General features: G+C 41.7%; 1 protein-coding gene across 2 annotated transcripts in view; it reads right to left on the bottom strand.

The window, feature by feature from the left end:
* The window catches only part of LOC145505379 (mitochondrial adenyl nucleotide antiporter SLC25A24), a 67354-nt gene extending 59898 nt beyond the window's left edge, over positions 1-7456 (bottom strand). For both annotated transcript variants that reach the window (XM_081487229.1, XM_081487231.1), the window contains exon 1: positions 7128-7456. In XM_081487229.1, the coding sequence (XP_081343355.1) occupies positions 7128-7310 (183 nt within the window). In that variant the 5' untranslated portion in view covers positions 7311-7456. The remainder of the gene's footprint in view (positions 1-7127) is intronic.
* Between the last annotated feature and the right edge of the window lie 12816 nt (positions 7457-20272).

Below are 20272 nucleotides of genomic sequence, written 5' to 3'. Positions count from 1 at the left end.
TCCTAGAAGAACTTAATGTGAATTTTATCTCTTCTAAAACACTAATTTCATAATGAGGCAATTTGGAAACATGTAAAAGCAGAGTCATTCAGAAGAAGAAACTGTAGTGCATTCACCTCTGTCCTATGTGTCAGGCACTGCCTGCAGCATGCTCAGTCATGTCCGACTCTGTGACCCCATGGTGTGACCCCATGGACTGTAGCCCACCAGGCTCTTCTATCCACAGGATTTCCCAGGCAAGAGTACTGGAGTGGGTTGCCATTTCCTCCTCCAGGAGATCTTCCCAAAACCAGGGATCAAACCCAAGTCTCTCATGTCTTCTGCATTGCAGATGGGTTCTTTACCACTGTGCCACTTGGGAAACCCAAGTTCACCTCTGGTTAGTTCTTTGTCCCAGGACTTGCCTTGATGTCTTTTCCTTTCCCTGGATGCTTTTGGAACACGTAGTAATGATTAGTTATTGTATTCCTTAAAATATTCCTAAATTATCATATTCCTTATACCTATTTTCTATATTCTACACTCTTATATTTCACAATCTTTCCATCTAAAGCTTAAAGGAACTTAAATAGAAATCTGCTCTCCTCCACATGCTTCTACATCACAAAAGCTTGGCAATATGGAGAAGAGATCAAGTCAGATGGAAATTTATAGAGATTTCACTTCAGGTTGAGTATTTGTGATAGATTCAAATTATCTCAAAACCTTTCCCTTGAAGAGTCACCCCATAGTTCTCATTTCTAGATGCTAAAATGGATAATCTCCCCAGGCTGTCACATTATATAGACCCTTGATGTACGCCTCTGAAATTCTCCTCCATAAAGACTGACCATGTAATCCTAAGTATTTGATTGGCTGCTGTGGCCCAGGCTTGCCTCCACACCCTCTCTTCCTCCACCTACTTTCCGCCCAGCCACCAGCATGCTCTTCCTAAATCATAAATCTGCTTGTGTCTCCTCTTGCTTAAAACCTCCCAAGTGTTCCCATCATTCATATGATAAAAATCCAAACCATCCAGCAGGTCCTCAATGCCTTTCATGATCTGATGCTTGCCTGGCCCAGATATGACACTATTCCTCAAGAAGACCAACGGGTCACTCAGTGGAAAGTCAGTTATATTGGGTGCCGCCTGTCATGGAAGGGACAATGTGTCTTCCTGGAAGAAGGAAGGTAGGTAGGGGCTTCCCCTTCCTGCTCACAACAGTTCAGATAGCACCACTATCTGGGTGTTGGTGAAATGCCTAATCCACAAGCACGAAATCACTACCTAACACAGCAACTGACCAGGGGATCCCTTCATAGTGGAAGAGGTGTAGAAGTGGGCCCGAGACCATGGGATCCACCAGACATTTCACACACCACACCATCCGGAAGCAGCCACCCTCACAGAATGCTGGAATGGCCTACTGAAAGCAGAGTCAAATCAACCCCTAGGAGACAATTATTCGGCAAAAATGGGCTGCCACCCTTCGGGATGCAGTATCTACACTGAATCAGAGACCTACCACATGGCTCTGTGCCCCCTAAAGGAAGAATACCTGAGTCCAGGAACTAAGAGGGGGAAACAGCAGCAGTTCCACGTTCTATCACTCCCAGTGACTCGCCGGGGACATTTTGCTTCCTGTCCCCACAGCTCTGGGCTTTGCCAGGTTAGCTTCTGGTCCCCAAACAGGATAGTTATACTCTTGTCAGGGAACACAATAAGGATCCCATTGAACTACAAGCTATAACTTCCATCTGGACATTTGGATCTTGTGTTCAGGGACAACAGGCAAAAAAAGAAGTCACCCTCTGAATAGGTGTAACTTGGCCTTGATGAGCAGGAGGCAGGGCTGCTTCTACACCACAGAGACAGAGAGGAAAATTTATGGAATTCAGATGACCCACGTGGACACCAGGAAAGCCACCGAATACTCCCTGGCCCACTTAGCACTGTGAATGGGCACAGGCAACCACAGTGGCCTGAGAAGCTCAGGCCCCACAGCAAGGAAAGTTCAGGTCACACCACCAGCAAAGTCACAAAGACCTGCAGTTTCCAGCTGAGTGTGAGTGGTATTTAAAATAGACAGTCAGTGGAGTAGGAAATGGCAACCCACTCCAGTATTCTTGCCAGGAAAATCCCCTGGACAGAGGAGCCTGCCGAGCTCCTACAGGGCTACAGTCCATGGGGTCACAAAGAACTGGGACACGACTTAACGACTAGACAACAACAAATGTAAAACTCAACCCACCCAATTCCCCCAACATCCTAGTTCCCCCTCCCCACCTCTTCTTATCTTTAGTTAATGTTCCTAGGGTTCAGCCTGGCTAGAGCTGGAGGCCAGACATAACTTTTGGAAGCAGGGTGGTCTCCGGAGCCTCTGCAGAAAAAGGCTGGAGGTGGCTGTGTGGCTCCACCCAGACCCTGCCCCTTCCCCCAGTTAGAAAATAAGTTCCCGGTGTCTACTGGGAGAGCAGTGCGGTGCTTTAGGGTAGGCCAAGCTGGGGCCCGCCTGGACTGGCCATTCCAGCGACCTAGCCCCTGCTTCGCCTGGGGCAGGGAGGTCCCAGGAGTGCTGCTGCCCACCCCCACTCCTATATCCAGAGGCAGGGGTTTACATAGTTTTTGAGTGCCTCCCTTCCCCTGCGGGAGTGCATGGGCCGCAGTACACTCAGAAGGTGGCCCCTCACTCCATCCCATTCCCCCAAAGCAGGTTGGGAGAAGGGGTAGCTGGCTGGACCAGACTAGTTTCCCAGATGACTGGGAGGTAGCGCCAATAAAAAATTAAAATAAAACAGACAGTCAGGAAGAGAAATCAGGAGTGGCAGCTGTGATCAAGTGAAGCAATGGGGACTGTAGTTTGTCCCACTATCCTCCCCAAGGCAGAGGGGCCAAGAACAGTGAGGTGCACTTCCCAAACCTATGCTGAGAAGCAGATACATGGGGGCCAAGGAGTGGCCTGTGGACACCATTTTAGAATGCCTACAAGGGAACCTGCTATAGGAGCAGAGGTGACTGACAGCCTACTTGCCACACCTGTGGACCTCTGGACCCACTGAGCACTCACGCCAAGGCCCCCCTGGTTTGTTCCACCCAATGACTAGCACAGAAGGGGCAGCCACCACAGGGCTCTCCTAACAGATTACCTTTCCTCAGCCATTCTCCTTAGCCTAGCTGAGACTTTCTAAGAGCTATGCTTGAGTCTGAAGTTCCTCCTAAACCTCCTTCTTTCTTGCACTCTTCTAACAGGGGTTAAACTTGCATCATGGTCTGAAGACTCCCCTCAGTTCACCCCTGTCTCCTCTCCTTTACCCTTCTTTTGCACACCCAATCCCATCTTGGTTTCTGCTCCAAGGAAGACCAGAAGTGATGCAGTTGCAATTGGCACCATGGTTAGCCCAAGACAAGAGGTGGGAAGATGGGGTTTGGGAACTGGCTCATTCACCACCCAGAAGGCAAAGAGCCCTGAGTGGAATGTGGGTCAAGGATGATGCCCTGTACAAGGTGGGAGCCCAAACACTGAAGATTTTCCTGTGGTGACCTGGGGAAACAACCTGTTTGTGGGAAACACCCTGGTCAGTGCAATGATTCGGGCATTTGACAAATAAAGGGGGAGCCATGCTACAAGGGTAGGCAAGAAACCATAAAGATAAAAGAAGCAATTCACCAAGAAGATATAACAATGCTAAATCTGAATTCACCAGTAGTACAGTCCGCTATATAGTCTACTTTTAAAATATAAAAGGGGAAAACTGACAAAATTACAAAGTTGGCAAATGTACAATTATAGAGATTTTGACACTTCTCTTTAATAGTGACTGTAATAACAGTATTAGATAATTTAAAGCCTATAATTAGTTGATTGTTTATTAGGTACCAGGTATTATTCTAAGTATTTAACATATTTTAATTCATTTATACTTCACAATAACTCTATGAAATAAGTACTAATATCACCTCTGTCACAGATGTGGAAACTGAGGCTAGAGAGATTTTAAAATTTTCCCCAACATTATCAGGTAAGTAGCACAATCGCAGTTTAAACCCAGATAGTTTGGCTAGACTTTTCTTACAAGTTCATCTATGTGTGTAAGAAGATGTTTATCTGGCAAAACTATGGAAACTAAAGATCAATGGTTGAGGGTGGGAATGAATAGGCAGAGCACAGAGGACTTTTAGGGCAGTAATAGCACTCTGCTGCTAAGTCGCTTCAGTCGTGTCCGACTCTGTGCGACCCCATAGACGACAGCCCACTGGGCTCCGACGTCCCTGGGATTCTCCAGGCAAGAATACTGGAGTGGGTTGCCATTTCCTTCTCCAGTGCATGAAAGGGAAAAGTGAAAGTGAAGTCGCTCAGTCGTGTCCGACTCTTAGCGACCCCATGGACTGTAGCCCACCAGGCTCCTCCATCCATGGGATTTTCCAGGCAAGAGTACTGGAGTGGGGTGCCATTGCCTTCTCCAATAGCACTCTATATGATATTATAATAATGAATTCATGTCATTATACATTTGCCCACACCCATAGAATATACAATACCAAAAGTGAACCCTAAAGTAAGCTATAAACTTAAAGTGATAATGATGTGTCAATGCAGGTTCATCCTTGGTTAAAAAAAAAAGTATCATTCTGTTAAGTGATGTTGACAGTGGGGGAGGCTTATGTATGTGATGTCTAGGGGCAGAGGGTGTATGGGAAATCTCTGTACCTTCCTCTCAATTTTGTTGTAAACCAAAAACTTCTCTAAAAAATACTTTTATACATTTATCTTAGCATTTCTGGGTATCTTACAACAGGAGAACTTTTGGTTTTCTGTCCTACATATGCTGGAAATAAAACCATTAACAACTGCTTTGCAGTTGAATTTTTAATTGATTAATTTTTAATAACCAACTTTTAATTATTTCAAATGAGCCACTGCCTTGTTTAGGGTATTTCAAATCACAAGCCTTAAATCTTTTTGTATCACTGTGCTTAGATCATGAGACATGATCCTCATCTTCAGGATGTTTGGTATTAGTGGAGGACATAGTCAATAAATAAAAATACCTTTTGGAAATTATAGCAATAGTGATACATAAGATAGAGACCTACAAGTAAGGTGTGATGAACTCGTCTATAGAGGGTGGTCCGGAAAAGCTCATCCCAGAGAGATGATATTTAATTTTTTTTAATCCTCTATTTTTTCCTTATCATAAAAATAATAATGTATGATCATTTTTAAAAACTGAAATAATACAAAAATTACGAAGCAGAAAGTAAAAAGGTAAATTAACTCCTACCATCCAAAAGCAATCATTATTAAACCTTTATTGAAGAATCAAAAAAGAGTACTGAGGATAGTTAATAATATCTGGCATGAGCACAGACAGTGATAGTATATATATGTATGTAGGTGTAAAATTTATTTTATGGATATGTATAAGATACATATATTAGGTATGTGACAAATATATGCCATCCTGTTCTATATGTTTGCATACACATAGTTTTATACAACTTATTTTATAATATATTCTTATATAAATTTTGGAAAACTGAAGACATTTTTTTATTCCTGAGTTCTCTCTTTTTCTTAAGCAGTCTTGCCAGAGGTTTATCTATTTTATTCATACATTCAAAGAACCAACAAAGAAAGCATATATTTTGAAATTTAAAGCATACATTTAAATCATTCATGGGTCAAGGATGAAGTCATATTGGACATTAGAAAATATGGGGAGCTAAGTTACAACAAAAATACAAACTTATGGGATGAAACGAAAGAAGTGATCAAAGGGATGTTGTAGCTCAAAATAGGCTTCCCTGGTGGCTCAGATGGTAAAGAATCTGCCTGCAATGCAGGAGACCCAGGTTTGATCCCTGGGTCAGGATGATTCCCAGGAGAAGGGAATAGCAACCCACTCCGGTATTCTTGCTTGGAGAATTCCATGGACAAAGGAGCCTGGCAGGCTACAGTCCATGGGGTCGCAAAGAGTCAGTTAATGAATCAAACATTCAACTGAAGAAATCAGAAAAGGGACAAATGAGTAAACCTAGAGAAAGTAGAAAGATATAAACAAAAGCTAATGGAAGAAAATTTAAAAACAGAAACAATCAGCAAAATTCAGTGTATGAATAGTATAGACAAGGGGGGGGCGGGGACAGGGAAGACTGGCAAGAAAAAAAGATTTGGTGAGACTGAAGGTTGGGGGGAAGAAGAAAACAACTATAGATACAGTCAGAACTTTTTTTAAAACTGTAAGTGAATATAAGTATTACAAACCTTGGACAAAACGGGCAATTTCCTAAAAGTTGTAGCTTACTAAATCTGACTCAAGAAGAAATAGCAACTTGAAGAGGCCTGTAACTACTACAGGCATTGAATGAGTAGCTTAAAATACAACCACTATAAAACAGTTGTCCGTTCTTATAGCGTATTCACTTTATCTCTCGGGATAGAGAATGCCGAAGTGTCCTCTTACTTTTCTGAGGGGCTGGAAAGGTTCCAAGTATCTCCGCCCTGCTGATAGGAGCTGCTCTCAGGCACACAATTATGACTCAGAGAAGCCGAAACTGCTCAGACAACGGGCCAACCCTTCAGGTCAACTTGTGGACTTTGGGTGTTAAGAACGTCTTAAACAATGTAATGTTGCCTCTCCTCCTCAACGGGAAGTTGGGGGAAAAATACGATGGGTTTTCAAACGGTTCTAAAGCAGCAAACTATCTGATTTAAGAAAGCAGTTTCGAAGAGAGATACAAAATGTGAGCCTTCTTACACAACTTGGGGCCACTGAAGTGTGAGAGCTAAAAAAAAAAAAAAATCATTAACTGTTTGCAGAGGCTGAGTGCTACAAAAAGTTGGGGGCGGGGGGTGGTTACCAAAAGTACTGGGTACAGGATTTTGAATTGTTAAGAGTGAGCTAGAGTATCCGCCGCACTCATTTGTTTTTGGAAAAACACCAGTAGCCTTTCAGATCTCTGACGAGCATCCGTTCCGGAGTACCTGGCCGCGGTCCCCATCCCTGAGCTTCTGAACCATTCGCGGGCTGGCCGCCTCAAGTCCGGCCTCTTCCCGCTGAGCCGCGGGCCGCCGCCCTCGTCCTGCAGCGCCCAGAGTCCCCGTAGCCCTCGCGGCCCTCGGGCAGCGCGACTCGCAGCGACCCACCTCCTCGGCGTCCTGGCCCAGGGGGATGCCCAAGCTCTTGAGCCCCTCCTGCAGCTCGCTGATGTCCACCACGCCGTCCCCGTTGCGGTCCAGTTTCTGAAAGAGGGTCTCGTAGCGCGTCGGCGGCTCCGCATCCTGGCAGGCCGCCGTGGGCAGCACGAAGCCCCGCAGCCAGCGCAGCATGATACCGAAGGCGCTGGCCCGCTCAGCCGAGGGAGCTCGGGGGGCCCAAGGCCTGGCGGCTAAGGGACTGCCTCTTGCAGTCCGCCGAGCCGAGACCCTACGAGCCGCCTCGGCGCACAGGGAGTGGCCGCCCTCGCAGCTGCTCTGGGAGGAGCTTCCCGGCGCCGGCCTCCCCGAGAAGCGCGGGGGACGGGCCAAGCGCAACCTGGGACGGGCAGGAAGTGCAAAGGCTGCGGGGTGGGGCCCGGGAGGGGCCCTGGGACCCGGCGAGTGAGCACTGCTCCTTCTGAGTGGAGCAGCCGGAGACGCGGTACGAGAAGGAAGCCCCAGAGACTGTGGGATTCTGCATCAGCGTGTTAAAGAGGGGCGACGGTGTGTGTGTGTCGGGGTGGCGGGGGGGGGGCAGCCTGACGCTCAGGTTACTTAACTTCAAGCCCTCCCTCCCTTTCGGTTTGTAGCCCTGGTGAACTGCCCAGAAATAGTTCTCTCCGCAGGGAAATTGGACCTTCTCGGGCTTTGTTTCGCACACGTCTCTTTTTTTCCTGCAACTCCACAGATCAGTCTCTGAGTCTTGTTTTCCATTCACAGAAGTGAGAGAGTTGGGTGGCTGCACACCTGGGATGGGAATTAAGCTTTAAAAAGCAGGGGGTGGGGGGTCCAGGAAGGGGAACACATGTAAACCCATGGCTGATTCATGTCAATGTATGGCAAAAACTGTTACAATATTGTAAAGTAATTAGCCCCCAACTAAAATAAATAAATTTATAAAAAAAAAAAAAAAAAGCAGAGGAGTTAAATCTGAAAGCAATTAAAAAAATTAAAAAGAACACCTAAAACTAATAGTGTTGTATAATTGTAGCTCGATAAAAGTGGGCGTAGGGGTGGAGGAGACTGTTTCGCAGAAAAAGTCAGCATCCATCCAGGTGGATGGGGCTACTTGGATCTACAGCTTAGTGTGATCTGCCCGATGAGTTTTAGCATCTTAGCACATATCAGAAAAACTTCAGGCCGCTCCTCCTCAAGATGGATGCTGCTACAAGGCTTGGGATTACTGTCCAGGAAATTCAGAGCTCTTACTGCATAACATAGGATAAGCAAAGGAACAGTGGGCTTACAGAGAAAATAGCAGGCAGGGTCCTAATCTTTCAGCTGTGTAAACTTGGAGATGCGGCATAACCTCCCTTGGTAGCCTCTCATCAGTAAAACGAGAGTATGAGTATCTGCCTCTTAACAGGGTTGTATACTGTATGTGAAAGATCCTAATACTCTCAAGTACCAATCAGGTGAAATATTAATTGTAGTAATGCTCTGTTCATCCACAGCTGCTAATAAAAACTATCACTAGGTTCCTATTATCTGCAGGCGATACAGATCTGTTCTTGTAAATAAGGATCTGCCCACATCTTTTGAATTATTAAACAAAGACTAGTTCCAGCTAGTTAATTAGTTCAGACTAATTACTAAACAAAACCCAGAAACTCAGACCTTGAATTTACTTCCCCTCATACTATTTTGTATATTTAAGACATATGCAAATCTAGAGTTTGTAAACTGAGGGCTGCCTGTTTAGTAATAATCATCTTGAAATCCATTTATATGATTTTTTTTTTTACTCCCAATTTCCAGTTTTGTTAGAATTATCCTCTTCCTTTGGAAAGGTCCTCAAACATCATCAAATTTTCTATCCATCCTTGAAAAATCTCTTTTAATCCCTACTATGAACACTCTGTAGTACTTGAAGAGAAGCTCCTTGAAATGGTCATCTCAGACTCTCATTTTTTTTTTCTTTTTCTTCTTCTTCTTTTTTTTTTTCTTGTAGTAAATGGAGGAATTACTTGTCAACATTTTGACTGACAGAGAAAGACAAATACTGTACGTTAATGCATATATATATGGAATCTCAAAAGATAGAACTGATCATCCTACACGCAGGGCAGCAAAGGAGACACAGACATAAAGAACAGACTTTTGGACACAGTAGGAGAAGGAAAGGGTGGGATGATTTGAGAGAACAGCATTGAAACATATACATTGCCATGTGTAAAATAGATAGCCAGTGGGAGTTTGATATGTGACACAAGGAACCCAAAGTCAGTGCTCTGTGGCAACCTGGAGGGATGGGGTGGGGAAGGATGTGGGAGGGGGGTTCAGGAGGGAGGGAACACGTGGATGCCGATGGCTGACTCATGTTGAGGTATACCAGAGGCCATCACAATGTACTGGAGTAATTATCCTCCAATTAAAATAAATAATTTAAAAAATTTAACTGACAAACTTATGTTTGCACAAAATTTGTACAAGAATGTTCATAGCTGTTTTCTTCATAATTACCAAAACCCATAAATAAGCAAAATGTTCTTAAATGGGTGAATGTTAGATAAGCAACCTATGTTGCATTCATACAATGGAATACTACTCAGCAATAAAAAGGAATGAACTGATGCATGCAGCCATACATTACATGACATCCTAGAAAAGGGAAAACTATAGTGACAGAAAACAGATCATTGGTTGTCCGGTGCTGAGGATCTGGGGAGAGTGATGGAACTGTTCTATGTTTTGATTACAGCAGTGTTTACACAACTGTACGAGCTTGTAAAAATGCACAGCACTATGTACTAAAATGGTTTAATTTTCGTCTGTGGAACCATACTTCAAAAAATCTGACTTTTTAAAATAAGTAAAATGGATTAATAATTCTTAGCTCAAAAGATCAGTGTGAAAGATCAAAATAGCCCAGGAAGTACATAAACTTCAAGACATGTTACACAAAAGTGTGGTTGCAGACCAATGGCATCAGTATCACTTGAAAGCTGATTAGGTATACAGAATCTCAGCATGTCCATTTCCACCACCACCCCAGTTCAGTTCAGTCACTCAGTCGTGTCCAACTCTTTGTGACCCCATGGACTGCAGCACACCAGGCCTCCTTGTCCATCACCAACTCCCGGAGTTTACTCAAACTCATGTCTATAGAGTTGGTGATGCCATCCAACTTTCTCATCCTCTGTCTTCCCCTTCTCCTCCTGCCTTCAATCTTTCCCAGCATCAGAGTCTTTTCAAATGAGTCAGTTCTTTGCATCAGGTGGCCAAAGTATTGGAGTTAAGGCTTCAACATCAGTCCTTCCAATGAATATTCAGGACTGATTTCCTTTAGGGTGGACTGTATGTTGGATCTTCTTGCAGTCCAAGGGACTCTCAAGAGTCTTTTCCAATACCACAGTTCAAAAGCATCAATTCTTTGGTGCTCAGCTTTCTTTATAGTCCAACTCTCACGTTCATACATGACTACTGGAAAAACCATAGCCTTGACTAGATGGACTTTTGTTGGCAAAGTAATGTCTCTGCTTTTAAATATGCTATCTAGATTGGTCATAACTTTCCTTCCAGGGAGCAAGCATCTTTTAATTTCATGGTTGCAGTCACCATCTACAGTGACTCTGGAGCCCCCCAAAATAAACTCAGTCACTGTTTCCACTGTTTCCCCATCTATTTGCCATGAAGTGATGGGACCAGATGCCATGATCTTAGTTTTCTGAATGTTGAGCTTTAAGCCAACTTTTTCACTCTCCTCTTTTGCTTTCATCAAGAGGCTCTTAAGTTCTTCTTCGATTTCTGCCATAAGTGTGGTGTCATCTACATATCTGAGGTTATTGATATTTCTCCCAGCAATCTTAATTCAAGCCTGTGCTTCATCCAGTCCAGCATTTCTCATGATGTACTCTCCATATAAGTTAAATGAGCAGGGTGACAATATACAACCTTGATGTACTCCTTTCCTGATTTGGAACCAATCTGTTGTTCCATGTCCAGTTCTGACTGTTGCTTCTTGACCTGCATACAGGTTTCTCAAGAGGCAGGTCAGGTGGTCTGGGATTCCCATCTCTTTAAGAATTTTCCACAGTTTGTTGTGATTCATGCAGTCAAAAGTTTTGGCATAGTCAATAAAGCAGAAGTAGATGTTTTTCTGGAACTCTCTTACTTTTTCGATGATCCAATGGATGTTGGCAATTTAATCTCCTGTTCCTCTGCCTTTTCTAAAACCAGCTTGAGCATCCGAAAGTTCTCCAGGTCTACTAAATAAGAGTTGCACTTACACCAGAGCCCCAGGTCATCTTTCACATGTTAAAGCTTGAAAATCTCTGCTAGTGTAGAGTTGTTCTTGTTTAGTCACCAAGTTGATCCAACTCTTCGTGACTGCAAAGACTGCAGCCCGTCAGGCTCCTCCATCCATGGGATTCTCCAGGCAAGAATACTGGAGTGGGTAGCCAACCATTCCCTTCTCCAGATCTTCCCAACCAAGGGATCAAACCCAGGTCTCCTGCATTGACAGACAGATTCTTTACCGGTGAGCCACCAGGGAAGCCCCTGATATAAAGTGACACCACTCAAAGAGTAGTTTGCACACTGCTGCCAGACTACTATTACCTGTTCACAAGGCAAGTCAGAGGAAGCACTCAGAAATTTTACAGCAGTTTGATAGAGTAATTTCCTATTTGTTGCATCTAGTTTAAAGGAAAAAAAAGAAAAACTCAAGGCTTGTCTTTTACTTCAGTTTTCTAATAATTCATCTTTACTCTTTTAAATATAAGTATCTGTCTGCAATGAATTAAGAAAACACTGTTACCACACCTAATAAATGCATCTTTAACAAGAGCCAAGAGAATGCACTGGTCATAGCAAATACCCACTGCTAACAACACAAGAGAAGACTCTACACATGGATATCACCAAATGGTCACCACCAAAATCAGACTGATTATATTCTTTGCTCCAAAGATGGAGAAGCTCAATACAGTCAGTAAAAACAAGACCAGGAACTGACTGTGGCTCAGATCATGAACTCCTTATTGCCAAATTCAGACTTAAATTGAAAAAAGTAGGGAAAACCACTAGACCATTCAGGTATGACCTAAATCAAATTACTTTCGGTTATACAGTGGAAGTGAGAAATAGATTTAAGGGACTAGATCTGATAGAGTGCCTGAAGAATGATGGACGGAGGTTCATGACATTGTATAGAAAGCAGTGATCAAGACCATCCCCCCAAAAAAGAAATGCAAAAAGGCAAAATGGTTGTCTAAGGAGGCCTTACAAATAGCTGTGAAAAGAAGAAAAGCAAAAGGCAAAGGAGAAAAGGAAAGATATACTCATTTGAATGCAGAGTTCCAAAGAATAGCAAGGAGAGAAAAGAAAGACTTCCTCAGTGATCAGTGCAAAAAAATAGAGGAAAACAATAGAATGGGAAAGACTAGAGATCTCTTCAAGAAAATTAGGGATACCAAGGGAACTTTTCATGCAAAGATGGGCACAATAAAAGAAAGAAAAGGTATGGATCTAACAGAAGCAGAAGCTATTAAGAAGAGGTGGCAAGAATACACAGAACTGTACAAAAAAGATCTTCACAACCCAGATAATCACGATGGTGTGATCACTCACCTAGAGCCAGACATCCTGGAATGTGAAGTCAAGTGGGACTTAGGAAGCATCATGATGAATAAAGCTAGTGGAGGTGATGGAATTCCAGCTGAGCTATTTCAAATCCTAAAAGATGATGCTGTGAAAGTGCTGCACTCTATTAATATGTCAGCAAATTTGGAAAACTCAACAGTGGCCACAGGACTGGAAAAGGTCAGTTTTCATTCCAGTCCCAAAGAAAGGCAATGCCAAAGAATGCTCAAACTACCACACAATTGCACTATCTCACACTCTAGCAAAGTAATGCTCAAAAATCTCCAAGCCAGGAGTCAAAAGTATGTGAACCGTGAACTTCCAGATGTTCAAGCTGGTTTTAGAAAAGGCAGAGGAACCAGAGATCAAATTGCCAACATCTGTTGGATCATTGAAAAAGCAAGAGAGTTCCAGAAAAACATCTACTTCGGCTTTATTGACTATGCTAAAGCCTTTGACTGCGTGAATCACAGCAAACTGGAAAATTCTGAAAGAGATGGGAATAGGAGACCACCTGACCTGTCTCTTGAGAAGTCTGTATGCAGGGCAAGAAGCAACAGTTAGAACTGGACATGGAACAACAGACTGGTTCCAAATCAGGAAATGAGTACATCAAGGCTGTATATTGTCACCCTGCTCATTTAACTTATCAAGATTGCTGGGAGAAATATCAATAACCTCAGATATGCAGATGACACCACACTTATGGAAGAAAGTGAAGAACTAAAGAGCCTCTTGATGAAAGTGATAGCAGAGATGAAAAAGTTGGCTTAAAACTCAACATTCAGAAAACTAAGATCATGGCATCTGGTCCTATCACTTCATGGCAAATAGATGGGAATACTGTGATAGACTTTATTTTGGGGAGCTCCAAAATCACTGTAGATGGTGACTGCAGCCATGAAGTTAAAAGATGCTTGTTCCTTGGAAGAATAGTTATGACCAACCTAGACAGCATAGTAAAAAGCAGAGACATTACTTTGCCACCAAAGTCCATTTAGTCAAAGCTATCATTTTTCCAGTAGCCATGTATGGATGTGAGAGTTGGACTATAAAGAAAGCTGAGCACAGAAGAATTGATGCTTTTGAACTGAGGTGCTGGAGAAGACTCTTGAGAGTCTCTTGGACAGCAAGGACATCCATCCAGTCCATCCTAAAGGAAATCAGTCCTGAGTGTTCATTGGAAAGACTGATGTTGAAGCCTTAACTCCAATACTTCGGCCACCTGATGCGAAGAACTGACTCATTTGAAAAGACCCTGATGCTGGGAAAGATAGAAGGCAGGAGGAGAAGGGGACAACAGAGGTTGAGATGGTTGGATGGCATCACCAACTCGATGGACATGAGTTTGACACCAACTCTGGGGGTTGATGATGGACAGGGAGGCCTAATGTGCTGCAGTCCATGGTGTCGCAGAGTCAGACATGACTGAGTGACTGAACTGTCAAACTGAACAATAGCAACTTCCTATGTGAGAAAAGAAAATGTTACATAGATATTTACACATCTGCATGAGGCAGGGCATCCCTACCCACTTGTATGTTGGTAATTGCCAAAGACTAGTGTTTCTACAGAGGCCAAGAGCAGAAACCCTGAACTCATTCACTTCCTTAGCTCAATTTATTTCTGTAGTCAGGACAGGAGCCTGGGTTCAGCCCAGTTCAACTTGCTTCTGTTTTCCCTGACATCTAGCCTTCTCAGGTGCTCCTATCTTCCATCACAACCTTTTAACTTAAACAGTTTCATCTACTTTGGTCTTCGAAAACCTCTTTCAATACCTGTTTTTGAATACCATATAGTTAAGGGGTTCTGGTTAAATAATCATTTGAGATTTTCATACTTTTTGCTAGTAAACAATCTTACCCCCCCCACCTTTTTTTTTAAACCTACTGGAGCACTTAGTTCCAATAAGAGCAAAGTTTCAGCTGGTCCACAAGGCTCTGATCATATTTCAAACCCTGGTCATTGCTATCTCAAATTTAAGTGTTCACAAAGTGGGATAACTAAGAGTTTGAGTGTGTGTGTGTGTGTGTGTGTGTGTGTGTGTGTGTGTGTGTATGCACTCAGTCCTGTCCGACTCTCTGGGACCCCATAGACTGTAGCCCGCCAGGCTGTCCATGGGTTTTTCCAGGAAAGAATACTGGCGTGGGTTGCCATTTCCTTCTCCAGGTCATCTTCCTGTTGGCTCAGCATAAAGCTATCACCATCACTGGAAAGACAGTTTTATCATACAGTGAGTTTTCAATTTCAATGTTCTAGTAGTCTTTAGGAGACAATAATCATTTTACATTTTGACTCATCACATTAAAATAAGTGAATATTCTCGCCACGTTTTCCAAGGCATCTAAGAGACAGAATCCAGAAAAGAAGATGAATTCTGATCTTAGCCTATCCACTATCCCCAACTCTTCAAAAGGTAAATACAGACAATTCCCAATCACAAAAACATGGCACTTAATTACTGAAAAACTATCATTATTATTAAATCATGTAAATAACTGACCAGTTGTGTCAAATTCAAAATGGATTCAAAGCCACATATCTATCTCAAAACTTTGAAAATATTTCAGTCTGTGTTCAGACTTTCTTCATTTTGTAATCATTTGTGTAAATTTTGTTCTGAAGACTGATAGATTAAAAATACAAGAAAAAAACTGGACATCTATTGAAGAATCAATAATCATTGAAATTGTATCAATATTCTATACTTAAATTTTTGTATGTAAAGCCTCCATTTCCCACCCTCCCTCTCCCCCTTCCTTCTGGAATCACCAGTTAAAAGCTAGGCAGGCTTGAGAAAAGCTGCCCAACATGGGTCAAAACTCAAGGAAAAAAGGAAAAAGGTAGGTAAGCAGGGCAGTAGCCTAATGTTTGTGAGACAGATTACATACAAAATGATAGGGCAAATAAATGAGTATACTGAGGATAAGAGCTAGGCTTCTTGTTGTCAGAGAAGTGAGTTACAAATATACCAAGAGGAAAGCTAGAATGAATCCTACAGAGTTGAATTTGAATTAGTGGTATTGGTGTGAATTCACAGTTTTGAATATTTTTAGATACAGAAATACAGAGGTGGTCTCTGTACTCATGGAACATACAGTTTAGTCAGGGCAGACAGAAAATAAGTTAATCATACCTCCATGATAACTTTAACTAGAAGAAATTTGGGTCATATAATAACAATAAAACTAAGAATCTACAAAACAATAAAAATTTGCTTGTTGTACAGCATAAACTAATACATTGTAAAGCAATTATCCTCCAATTTAAAAAAAAAACCCTATGATAAACCATAATGGAAAATAATATTTAAAAAAAGAACATATATATATATGTATAATGGAATGACTTTGCTGTACAATAGGGATTAAAAACACTGTAACTCAACTATACTTCAATAAAAATAAGGAAAAAATTTGCTCTTCTAACATTCATTTTAACTGTTTCACAGTGCATAGAGAAATTTCAAATGCACATTTTTTTTTATTTTAAAGGGGTCATCACTCATATTTAAAATGAGACTTTTTATTTCTTTCATATATTTTTGCTATGTATACTCAAAAACTAAATGTCTTTTACATTGTTTTGCTTGTATCTTCATAAGACCTTCAAACTCATGATCACTTGTTTCTTTGTAGTGATGTGACTGAATCTGTATCTTTGTAACAAGTTTGGTATAGTTTGAGAGCAATTCAATTTACAGAAAGTCCATCTTTTTAGTACATTTTCAAAGTGTTATTTTCCTTTTGAAGGAAAAGGATCCACTACTGAAAAAATGGCCACAATGTAATGTTGCTACCAACTCAGCAGAGGGTGCTCCAACTTACAGATGAAGAACAGCTTTAGGATATACATTAATAGTAAAAACAGAGGGGAATGCAGGCAGGCAGCAGAACAAAGGAAAGAAGGAAGATTAGTAGGTCTTTATTTTTTTAATCATCAGTATAGTTATGGATTCCTAAAATATACCAAGAAAAACATACAGAACTAAAATATTGTTTCAAACCTGGGTATTACATTTTTTTCTTTTTTAAAAAATATTCTCTGTCCATCTTCATTCACTATGTGCTCCAGTAAAACTAAAGGAATGCTTTATATTAAAACCCATTATGTTAGTTTTTTTAAAATGTAACATATTTACTTAAAAAAATATTTTATATATTGCAAAAACAATCTATTACATCAACATCCTTCCATCAATAACAAAATAAGTTTCCTTTGGAGTCAGGAACTTTATGATCCCTGTGAATGATTTCTCAGTGACTCAGTCATCTATTTAAGCCCTGAAGGATATAATGTAACTTTGTGCTGGGGGGTGGGGAAGGGGGGAACAATGATTAAAGTTCATTTAGTAACCCTTGAAACCTTCTGTTGTCAAAATGTACCACCTTTTAAAGTTGTTATAGTGTTGATTCTTCATTATTGTTGTTCATTTTAATTAACCTTCCTTTTTCATGTCTTTGGGCTTCCCTAGTGGCTCAGCTGTAAAGAATCCACCTGCAATGCAGGAGACCTCAGCTCTATCCCTGGGTCAGAAAGATCCCCTGAAGAAGAGAACAGCTACCCACTCCAGTATTCTGGCCTGGAGAATTTCATGGACCGTATAGGACATGGGGTCGCAAAGAGTCTGACACGACTGTGCGACTTTCACTTTCATGTCTTTAAAAGTCTTCTGGATGTTGACTCTGTATAAGGCATTATATTACATCTGTGTGAATACAGTCAATTTATGGTCATACCCTAATTCTATATTTTCTATTTTCAAAGAAAAATACTTGAAGAAACTTAGTAGGCTATAAAGAGATATCGTTTGGAGAGTCCAACTGCCAGAAACCCAGACTGACTAATTTATGCAAGAAGGGAAGGACTGCAGCTGGAACTCAGGTAAAATAAGAACCATGGGGACTTCCCTGTAGTCCAGTGGTTAAAATTCTGCACTCCCACAGCACAGGTTTGATCCCTTGTTGGGGAACTAAGATCCCACATGCTCAGAGACATGGCCAAAAAAATAAAAACAAATTAAACCAAGAATCATGAACTGGAACAGCCTCAAGATTCTGTATCTTGTGTCTCTGCTCCCATCTGTGCTCCTGCTTCTGTCTTCTCCCACAAAGCAAATCCCTTTCCTTCACATAGTAGGAAACATGGCTGTAACATCTCCCAGTTTCATATCTTACTACCTCAAGTGCCGGAGTCCAGCTCCAGCAGCCAGGGAATCGGCCTGAAGGGATGAGCGGTGTCGGCGGAGAATGATGCAGCCTCTGACTCAAGATGTGGGACCGCATGTTTATTTTAAGCATCAGGTTTTCTTTTATACTTTTACAAAAGCATTAGGTCAGAGGTTTGACATCTTCAGTTCCCCCTCACTCATATTTACTGTCTCCATAAATCATTGTTGCCCTTCAGAGTTCCCTCTTAAGTGTCCTTGTGATGACATTGTAACTCATGTTTTCTCTGGGCTGCATACCACATTCCTCAGTTTATTTCTTGTCTTTCTAAATCCTGCTAGCCCCTAGTATCCTAAGCTCATTATCTCTTAAAAAGGTTTCTAGCTATTAGTAACTCTAAAATTCCTAGTCTCTATAAGCTATAGTAAAATATGCCAACACTACAACATTCCTTAAACTTTTAGCTTCTAACTATTCTTAATTATTCCCAAACCCTAAACTCAGCAAACTTCTTTTGCCATAAACATTTCCCTCACAAGCAGGTCTCAGATAACAATCTTTCCCATGGTCTCAAGCTGCGGCCTACGTGCTCATCCTGGAACATTCTTTGTAAAGATCCTTGAACAAATGTCAATAGTTAACTTTATGGATTATTTCCTGGGCATAACTACAGAAGGCTTTGTGCTTTTTCATGCTCCTCACAAGAACAATAAGCACCTTAACATTCTTCCCAGCCAACTCAACCGAAGAAAGGAAAGGACAAGTCAGAATCACAAGACCTAACTCCTTCATCCCGGGACCGTGCCTGCGGGATGAGGAGAGGGGGTTGGGGCCATGCCTCCATTTTGTCAGTAATGCCTAATGCGGATCCCGACACTCAGGCACCAGGGACAGCCTTTTGTAACACTTTTTCTGGCACTGTTTCCAAATCTTCTTGAGGGACTCCTCAACTTAGGTTAGGTGCTCACCATGAGCAAATAACAATGTCCATGGGCCAGGATTATAGCAGTGCATTGCAGTTCCCAGTGAATCCAAATAAGAAAGGGGAGAAGTGCATTTTGTGGAAGAGTATATAGATGTACAAACAGATTTTTCTTATTAAATATAATTGACTTGGGTTCCAGTATACCAGATGATATATAATTTGTCAAATGTTCAAAAGTTAGTTCCATTTGAAAACAAATCAGAAAAAATTAAGCATCTCTGAAATTGACTTAAATCAATGGCAAACTGGGATTCAATTAACAAAAACCAAATTAATAAGCAACCTTGTAGGGACACAAATTTTATATAAAGTAGAATTAACAGGCTGTTAAACAGAAATTTAGCTAAGATACCAAGACAACATATATCCTAAGACAAAATGAGATACAAGGCCATAAAAGCAGAATTTTCAAAGGTCATGTAGTAGAAAGTCAGTTTTGCGGCCCTTGAACTCCTCACCCATATTGACAGTAAAAGGGGTTGGGTTGGGATTAGAAGAAGCTATTTAGAGAGAGCTGCTACTGTACTGAGTGTCCCCTTCCACTCACCCCCACCTCCTACCCAGGGAAAAGGGTACCTGTCTCTCACCTGCAGCCTAGGGCAAGGAACTTCAGTGAGACTACCTGAAAAGTTTGATATAAAAATCTAATGGTTTTTAAGACACAGTGGACTGGTGTCTGATTCATGCTTAGGAAACATGTGCTAACCATTCTCACAATAAAGTGAAAGAGAAGCTGTGCCTTAGGCAAGTTACACCCTCAGAGTCTGTTGAAACAAAGAATGTGTGAATATTTCTCTTGTACCAGAAGTGGGCTATGAAAAGAGAACCAAGGTGGAGCTGTCTTAGATCCTGTCTGAAAGGACTAAAGGGCTGTTTGAAGAGATTAACTTCAGCAGAAAAAAAAAAAAAAATGATGGAGGCACCATCAGATATCTAGAGATTGAAGAAGGAGACATAAGTGACCAGCATGATATTCAACAAGAAACTACAGAAGAGAGTTTCCTAGTAACTAGGTGGGTCTACAAAGAACCCACAAAAGATCTGATAAGAGAAAGAAAGAGCTTCACAAGATATCAGGGCAGAAAACTCAAGTGCTGCTCACCATGATAGTAGGTAAGAACTGGCCTGCTGGCCCTTTCCTCGCGTCTCTATTCTACTGGGACTCTGATGGGGTTGGCAAGCTAGAGAAAATGAATCCTAGATGGGAAAAAACAAGAAGCCAAAAATGCCTCTCTCTCATCACAGGCCTTTTGTCTGTGGCAGGTCTGAGCAGATGTAGAGAAAGAAATTTTAGTTTAAATCAAGATTGAAGTTTTGATGACTGTGCTAGGCCAGACATTTTATTAATTGAAAGTGAT

This window comes from Giraffa tippelskirchi, chromosome 5 (assembly GCF_054371585.1).
Source record: "Giraffa tippelskirchi isolate mGirTip1 chromosome 5, T2T-mGirTip1v1.2.pri, whole genome shotgun sequence".
In the NCBI taxonomy this organism is placed as follows: domain Eukaryota; kingdom Metazoa; phylum Chordata; class Mammalia; order Artiodactyla; family Giraffidae; genus Giraffa; species Giraffa tippelskirchi.
Note: the sequence above shows the minus strand (reverse complement) of the source record. Positions and strands in the feature narration are given on the sequence as shown.